Source organism: Echinops telfairi, unplaced genomic scaffold, assembly GCF_000313985.2.
Source record: "Echinops telfairi isolate 266 unplaced genomic scaffold, ASM31398v2 ScPeMD7_7420;HRSCAF=8458, whole genome shotgun sequence".
Classification (NCBI taxonomy): domain Eukaryota; kingdom Metazoa; phylum Chordata; class Mammalia; order Afrosoricida; family Tenrecidae; genus Echinops; species Echinops telfairi.
Genome location: NW_022111320.1, coordinates 48,444,007 through 48,452,991, shown reverse-complemented (window position 1 = coordinate 48,452,991; position 8,985 = coordinate 48,444,007). Strand labels below are relative to the sequence as shown.

Below are 8,985 nucleotides of genomic sequence, written 5' to 3'. Positions count from 1 at the left end.
CCCGGCCGGGGGTGGCCGCCGGCGCCCCGCAGGGGGTCTGCGGAATCCACCCCCTCCCAATGCGCTGCCATCCTTCGGCGTCTCTGGCGCTCAGCTCATGAACATTCCAGGTGACTTCGCGTAGGCAGCCCGGGCAGAGGTTTGAGTCACTGGGGGCAGGACCCAGCGCTGCCTGGGGGTCGGGGGGGACCAGATTCAGAAGGCCTGGGACATCTGCCCAGCTTCTAAGAGGACATGGCCTCCTCCTCCTCGACTGTTTCTAGAGGCCTAGGGTTCCTTTCTGGGACGTCCTGGGCTCAGGGGAGACTAGGCCTGCTTTTCTGCGCTCTTCCTCAACTCCGCGCTCCAGGGTGTGGCCAAACGGATGTGAAAATAGTCGGAGGAGAGGAATCCAAAGAAGGGGAGTGGCCCTGGCAGGTGAGCCTGAGGGTGCGCAACAAGCACGTCTGCGGAGGCTCGCTCATCGCCGATCAGTGGGTGCTGACCGCGGCTCACTGTATTGTCAGGTGAGCAGTGGAGAGGTGAGAGGCCCACGCCCAGTCTTGTGCTCAAACACCCCCTGAGCCCGGTTGTCCTGGCGAATTGGCAAAAGAGGAAGCCAAGCCACACCAGAAACCACACAGGATAACAATGGGAAGGGTCCCCCAGGAGTAGTGGTTGGCTGGGAATATGGGAGGAAAGTAGGGTGAGAAGTCAAGTCTGAGAGTGATCGAAGATGGGTCTTGGGGATAGGGTGGTTGGGGAGAGGCTAAGAAGTACCTGAACGCCAGGGAAAAGCACAAGGGGTGCAGCCCAGGGTCTCTGCGAGGAGTGTGCCCTCTCTTCCACAGCCGCTACACCTACACCGTCAAGATGGGAGATATATATTTCTCTAAAGAAACCATGACAACTGTGAAGGTGTCTGTCAAAAACATCATTGTCCACCCTGGGTACAGAAATCTCAACACTGTTCAACATGACATTGCCCTTCTCCATCTGCTCCACCCCGTGAATTTCACCTCGACCATCAAGCCTGTCTGCATCCCACAGGAGACCTTCCAGGTGGCAGCTGGGACCAGGTGCTGGGTGACTGGATGGGGCCGACAGGGAGAAGGCGGTGAGATTTGTCAGGCAGGAGGCAAACTTGGGGCAGTGCTGGGGGCAGGGGGCAGAGGGCAGCCGTATGCCCTGGAGTAGCCATGATGGCTAATGGGAAGCACACTCCCTGGCAGGGGGTAAGGGTCAGGTGAGGCGGGCAGTGTTTCAGCAGTCAGGACAATGGTTCCCTGTTTGACCGAGGTCTTGTTTCAACACGAATATTTGATGGCAGTCACTAGGAGAGACACTTTTTTGGGGGAACTGGAGCTGCTCAGCCAGGAGAAGGAACCCGTGTGAAGCCTCCTCCCATAGATCTGTGGGGACTGTGGGCAGCTGGCACAGTGGGCCATGCGTTGAGCTGCTAACTGTAAGATCAGCGGTTTGAAACCACCAGCCACCCTGCAGGAGAAAGATGAGGCGTTCTCTTCCTGTAAAGGGTTACAGTGTTGGAAATCCACAGGGCCAGTTTTCCTCTCCTGGTGGGTCGCTGTGATTTGGAATCAGCTTAATGGCAGTGAGTGCCTAAACTGGGAGTCGTCGGGTGGGGCAGATGGTTAAGGGCTGAAACGCTCACAGGTCAGATGCACTCATGCGCCTGAGGCCTAAGGCCTGGTGACCTAGAGACATAGTGTTGAAAATCCTGCGAAGCACAGTTCTGTTCTGCACACATGGGATCGCCAGGAGTCAGAAGTGACTCCACAGGAATAAATGGATTTTCCCCTTTGATTTGGGGTTTTTAGTTTCATGACTCCCTGGGCACAGAGCCAGGTGCTGTGGGGCATTGTCCAGTATGAGCTTCTGCTCAGGGGTGATGAGTGTCTGTCTGTCTGTCAGAGTTTCCCTTGTTGGAGGCGTTGGCTTTGCTGGCTATAGAACGTCTAGCCCATGGAGGTACACGCAGAGGCAAAGGGCCCCTATACACGAGGCTGTCAGGTGTGCTGCCCCGGGGAGACCTGGACTTGGTTGCTGGGAGCCATCCCTGCCTCAAGTCTATGATCCTGCTCTAGAAAGGAAAGCTGCTTTATGGATGCACGGGATCTTCTGTCACCATTGCCAATGGCTCTCTGAGTGACATTACCTTGCTTAGCAGACCTTCTCTGACCAGTTCTTATATTGATTTCGTTTCTTACCCCTTGTCCTCATGTTGGTTCCGGATGATGTGGGTGGGTGGGGGTTGGGCGTGTCTCAGTTTCCCTTGGTATCAAGTACAGACAATACCCATTGGTCTACTTTCTTCTAGGCGGATTCTGTGTGGTTGGGGCTTCCTGTCTACTTGTGTAGACCCACAAACTGCTGATTTTCTTTGTAGATAAGCCTTATTCAAAAATTCTCCACAAGGTCGACCAGTACATCATCCGCTATGAAAACTGTAATAACATCATGAAGCAGACTGTGTCCAGTTTTAAGGATGTCATACTGGAAGGCATGGTCTGTGGCTATAAGGCTGGTGGAAAAGATTCTTGTAAGGTCAGTTCATGGGTTCTATGTCTCCTCTGCAGTGTGCTGTTACCCACAGATGCCGTCCTTCTCAGGTGGCATTCCCTGGGTCCCTTGCCAGCTCCTCTGTTCACCCTCTAGTAAAGAAAATTCACAGGGGAGACCCAGCATGGCTTCCCTGACCTGGCCTCTTCTTTCAAAAGGGAGCAGCCCTCACAGCTTGCACACCCTGTTGGGGTGTGGGGACCTTGGGGGTGCATAGTATTAACAATAGGCGTTTCATTAATTGAACTTCTCTTGGGTGGCACTGATGCGTAAGTGTTGGACTGTTAACCATAAGGTCAGTTGTTCAAACCTACCCGCTGCTCCAAGGCAGAAAGGTGAGACTCTCCTGCTCCTGTAAACAATGTACAGCTTCAAAAACCCTGTATAGAGTCACTGTGAATCGGATTGGACTTGGTGGCACGGAGGATCTGCATGAGCACTTAGCCATATTATCTCAATTAGCCCCTATTAAAACCAAAGCCCTGCAATCCAGACATTACATCCAGTACACAGATGTGGAAGGTGAGGCCCAATGATGAAATCCCCTATGAATGTCTATACAGCTCCTGGACCCATGGTCTTTCCTCTGTACCAGCTGCCTTCCTGAGGAGAGGCAGTATTTGAGCCCATCCTAAAGCATGAGCATCTGCACCTTGTTGAAAGGAGAGAGCAGCGTAATAGGGAGAGGGGAAAGCAATGATGGTCAGGTCTGTAGGAATTTGTCATATGCAGGCTTCCGTCTGGAACAGAGGTGGGGACCGTTGGGTTGTATAAAGCCCCCAAGATCCCAGCTAACATTGCCTGTCTCATCAACGAGGAGTTCCAGCTATCACAGTAGGGGTGAATTTATTAAATGTTTGATCAAACGTAGCATGCTAAGTTTTAAGTTGATGATTTTTTGTGGCCTGTGAATGATACTATAAATATCCAAATGGCCCTTGGCAGAAGAGATTCCCTAGCCCTGACTTAGATCAATGAGGTAGCAAATGTGACCAGAGAACAGGATTGGAGTCAGAATATGTGTGTACTGGAATGCATACTAAGGTTTTCGACTCCGTCTAGTCAGGACTTGGGCGACGTGGTCAGATTTGCCTTTAACATAAGTGATTCCCTGAGCTGCGGGGGACTGGACTGGAGTCTCCCAGGCCAACTCTGAGTTGGACCTTGTTCATGGGATGGTAAAAGAGGAGTGTTTGAATTTGAATAATCAGTCCTTGGTGACTGACTGCATGTCGGGGTGGGGGTGAAGACATTGGGAGGACTCTTTCTTCCTGGGAGGGCTGCTGGCAGGGTATAGGGAACAAGTTTGGGAAAGACACATGGAATTCCAGTTGAGTTGTGTCTGAGTGGGGCCTAAATATGAATTAGAAGTGCTAGAGAGACTTCAGGATAGTTGTAGGGACTTGGGCCTACCACACAGAGGTGTAGTGACAATATTAAAAAACCACTGTGGTCTGGGAAATGTCCAGTCAAAATGGACAGAGACCTTAGGATTTGATCTGCCTAACCTTATCTTCTAAGTGCCTGGGTGGGAAGGCAGAAGAAGAGCTGGGAGAGTATAGAGATGCCCAGGGTCTTATACAAGGGGGCTTTAACCACTAGGAATTAGAGAGTGTCAATATTGTACCAGCTGTCGCTGTTGTCCTGGAACTAAGTGGTTTTATGTCCCATGCCTATGTACCTGAGTAGTATTTTCTAGCAGATAATTACGTTTCTCCTTAACTTTCCATTTCCCAGATCTCAAATTTATAGAAACTATGGTCTGGTGGGGACCAAGGGAGTGCCTGGGAAAGCCCCAGCTCTGATGTGGCCTATTTTATTTTTGAGATTTGTCTGGGTTGGTAACTGGATAACTGTGTGTGTGTGTGTGTGTGTGTGTGTGTATCTTTATATCAGGTAGTTTGATGCCACTGGTTCTCTGAAGGACTCCTTTAATATTTTCGTAAGGCTAGTCTAGTCTTTACCCGTCCCCTTAATTCATGTTTATCTGGGTGTGTTCTGGTTTCTCCATTGCATTTGAGAGACAGCTTTTGCTGGACATCTGATTTTGGTTGTAAGTTATTTACTTAAAGGGCTTTATATATGTCATATCATTGTGTTCTTGCCTGCTTGGTTTCTGTTGAGAAATCGGAGCTTACTCTTATTACCCTTTTGTATGTGCTATTTGATTTTCCCTGGACTACTCTCAGAGTTCTTCCTTTGAGCTTGGTTTTGCAATGTTTGATTACGACGTGCTGCTTATTTTCTTTTGGGGTTTATCCTATGTAGGGTTCCTTTAGCTTCATGATATCAGGGAAGTTTTCTGCCAACAAATCTTCCAAATTCTTTCTGAACTTTTGGGTTTCCTGTTCTGGAGTTCCAATCACATATATTCTTCCTCTTGACAGTGTTCCACATAACTCTTAGGCTTCCTTCATTGCTTTTCATTATCTTTACGAATTGTTTATCAAACATTGGTATCAAGACTGTTGTCCTCTGTTTCATCGATTCTGTCTTCTATCGATTCAATGCTACTTCTTTGTTCTTCTGTCGAGTTACTAATTTTGACATTTTATTGCTATTCTGGATTTCTGCTATCGTGTGGTTTCTAATGTCTATTGTGTCATTTTATTCTTGTATTGTTTTTCTAATTTCTAGAGTTTTGTCCTTGTTTTCCTTGATGGCTTTCAGGATCCTATGTATAAGTCTTTTGAATTCCTTGTCTTGTAGCTCTATTACCATTTCTTCCTCGAGAAGGTTTTTGTCCCTGTATTTTTGTCACTTGTTTGAGCCATCTTGTCTTGTTCCTTTATATGACCTGATACTGTCAGTTGTCTCTTAGGTATTATAGTATCACATAACTTATTGCATGTATGTTTGTTTTATTTTATTTTTTTTGTTTTGATATATCTGGGTGTGTGTGGTCAGGGGTGTGGGGCGGACAGTTGTGTTAGGGCAGATATGTTCCATTGGTCCCTAATGGGCCAGCACAGGTGCATCACCACTTGTCTTTATGTGGGTGGGGTAGCCACCCTAGTGTATCATGGGGTCCTTCAGATTGGTGCAAGCAGCTAGTGTGTCCACTGGAGTTCAGGGCAGGATGTCTCCATAGCAATCGAGGGTGTGCTTCCCAAATGGACGAGATCTGCCCTCTGTGTATGCATGGATTAATATTTCAGCTGCTGATGGGTGGTCAAAAACTTTCAGTGCAGGAGAAGTTGACCTGTTGGATGTGTCTTACAGCTGTGTGGGTGGACATTGGATGACATTGGGTATTGGTTGAAAGGTGATGTACCTGGTGGTTATGTTACCTGGCAGGAGTGCAGAGTGTGCCCTCTGTAGGTGCACTTTGTCAGTTTCCCGGGTGGTACTGAGCTCACTCCACCGAGAAGGAAGGAAGAAGGAATGGGGCTTTCCCCTTAGGTGGGATGGCTGCAATGAGAAAGTGATTGCCAGTAGCTGAGGGGTGCGCAGGGGAGTGGGGGAATGCGGGTGATACAGGAGCACACCTATTAGATGTCCTTTGTGGTGAGGCAGTATGCCTCTGATTAGCTAGTGGGCTGGGGGTGGGAGCTGCCACTTGGTTACCATGTGGGTATGGGAGTGTGTGTCGCTAGTTGGCAGTCGGTGAAGATGGGTACTGAGGCCTACCAGCGGGCTAAGTGGAGGTGGTGGTGGGGGAGTGGGACATGTGCTGCTGATTGCCCAGGCAGTGGGCACACCTGATTTGATGTGTCTCCTCTTCCATTCCTAAGATTTGTTTCTTTCTCTTTTTCCAGGGAGATTCCGGGGGACCCATGGTCTGTGAATATAACCAGACCTGGGTGCAGGTGGGGATTGTGAGCTGGGGCATCGGCTGTGGCCGTCTTGGAACTCCTGGAATTTATACGGAAGTTAGCTTCTACAGGAACTGGATGGTGGCAGTGTTGAACCAGTCTACCTCACAGTATCCAGTGTTGACCAACATCTTAGTTCTATTTGTGGTATTGCCCCAGGCATCCTGGTGACCCTTTGACCATACTTTCTCTCCTGTTTTATAGTCTTGTACTTCACATCTCTTCTGGGCTCCCATTCCTTCTTAATACCGTGGCTTCAAATTCAAGTTGGGATCCATGAACCCTGTCTTGACTAGGAGATTCACCCAGTCAAGGGTGCCATAGAGGCTGGAACCCAGAAGGTGCACTGGTACACTGGACACCTGTGTAAGCTTTGATTGTGCCCCTGAGCCCTTCACTAATGTTCTGCCCACTGGGAAGAGGAGGGGTGACCAGTGAGGTAGCGCATGGTGGTTCTTTGATCTTTTGGAGAACATCAACCAGACAGGGGAAGTTTGATTTGACACCATCAGCAATGAAGCCAGCATTAGATCCTGGTTCTGGTTTCATAGCTCTCCCCTAAAATGTGTTCAAACCAGTCAGTTTGGAATTGTCTAATTGTCTCTCTCAAGAGAGAGTGATGGAGGCTTGATGGGCACCAGGACTGGGATACCCAAATCTTTTGCCAAATCAGCTCTCTGGAGGCAACCCAATCTTGGAAGCCCTTCCTCAACTCCCTAGTAGCCACATCTCAAGTTGTGTTGAAGTATATGGAGTGTGGCGATTTACAATGATCTATTGAATAAATATTTGCAGAAAACAAGTGACTCTCCATCTCTACTGGTGTGGGTCATGGGGACTGTGTTAGCTTGGGTTGACTAGAGAAACAAATCCAGGGAGACTCATGTGTGTGTCAGAAAGAACTTTATATCAAAGAGCAAGTGTACATTAAGAAAACATGCCAGGCAGTCCAGATCAAGTCCATAAATCCGATTTTGCCCCATATGTGGATACTAGTCCATAAATTCCTCTTTAGACTCACACAGCCATGCAATGATGTCGAATGCAGGACGATCATAGGCCATAGGCCAATGGGTGGAAGGTCTTGTGGATCCAGTGGTGGTGGAAGCATCCTAGCACTGGAGTGGTCACCATGTGGCTCCTCCCGCTCCAGGGCTCTGGCTCTATCAGTGTAGCTCTATGTGGCTTGTCAACAGGAATGTCTTGCAGAGAGTGTGGATGTGGCCTCCAGTGAGCTATTTATCTCCATAGCACCTCCAAATGTCATCAAGCTTTGACCTGATTGACAGGCTAAACTCCACCCCTTCACTCTTAATAGTCTCAAGTTGACACCAGATTATGTAACTACCACAGGGACAATGAAGAGAAGTTATTTCACATTTAGTTAGGAAGATGTTCATAATTCTCTTTAAACTCCAGAGAGAGAGAGAGCAAAGGCCCTACATACCCTGATTGAGCTGGAGATGGTTTTAATCAATCACATCCTGCTGCCTGTGCTCTTGCTAACAGCCACCAGCTGGGAGTGCTGTAGTTGAGTTTGCCAGTGTTGACAGCTGGGAAGAAGGTAACAAGAGGGACAGAAGACACAAACTCAGTACATTGCATCTCAAACTGCAATCCTCACTTCCTGTCTGTTGCTGCACCTCCCCATACAGGTATATAAAGCCTTTGGTCAAGCTCTACTGGGAACACAGGATGGGTTGTTTACCTGTGTCTGCACTGGCTCATTTCCCTTATCACACTGTGTTCTCAGAGTGTCTCTCATGATGCTCCAATTTTTCTTTATACTGTTTATGCAAAGGTTGCCTCCTTTTGAGGTGGATGGGTGCTGGTTTAGTGCATTTTGCATATGAGAAGAAGGTGCATGTGCTTTAGATGAATAAGGTGCATTAGATGAATAAAAGTGGAGTGAAGTAGAGATTGATAATTGCCTTCTTGGTATGTTTTCCTTCATTCTGGGTGTAAAGTTGCTCAGAATAAAGACAACATTAAGCATAAATAGTGGGGTATGAATTTTGAGAAAGCCCCTTACATAGAGAACAAGTTTTTTTTCCCTCTGCTGCCTGAAATTTACATATGTTAGGTGTCGGTATGAGTTGGCATCAGCTCCACGGCAGTGAGTGAGGGTTTTTTGGGGGTGGGGTGGGGTGTTAATTGGCACTTGAGCAGCTATATTGGGATATTGGGAACATGCTAGAGACAAGGAGTAGCAATTTAGAAAGACTTTGTCTCTCTGGAATTTGTAGGACTGCTATCCCAGCCTTTTATGCAAAATCAAGCCACTGTCATGTTGGGTCTCCGTTGCACCAACAAAACCCTCACGCTAACTGATCCAATTGGTGTAATTTGGAGCTTTTTTCCTTGGTATAGGAATGGGTTTTTAAAGTGATTTCATATTTACACTAAAATTTGTTTCTCTACATTTTAGTTTTCCTTTATTAAACAAAATCTGATAATATTAAAGAGAATATTGTGAATTGTTGTATTAGCTCTTAATACATTTTTTGTATTGTTATTTTCTTAATTGAAGTATAAGTCCCATACAAAAAATGCATGAATTATAGTTTAAAATTTTTGACAAACGTATAACTTTTTTTTTAAACATCACCAA

The 8,985-nt window shown here is 47.4% G+C and overlaps 1 protein-coding gene across 1 annotated transcript in view; it reads left to right on the top strand.

Annotated features, from left to right (window-relative positions):
* PRSS42P (serine protease 42) overlaps window positions 1–7,162 on the top strand; it is a 32,088-nt gene extending 24,926 nt beyond the window's left edge. The window contains exons 3-7 of the mRNA XM_045297700.1: window positions 33–110; window positions 350–506; window positions 831–1,096; window positions 2,387–2,544; window positions 6,318–7,162. Of these exons, the coding sequence (XP_045153635.1) occupies window positions 33–110; window positions 350–506; window positions 831–1,096; window positions 2,387–2,544; window positions 6,318–6,545 (887 nt within the window). The 3' untranslated portion in view covers window positions 6,546–7,162. The remainder of the gene's footprint in view (window positions 1–32; window positions 111–349; window positions 507–830; window positions 1,097–2,386; window positions 2,545–6,317) is intronic.
* The last annotated feature ends 1,823 nt before the right edge of the window (window positions 7,163–8,985 follow it).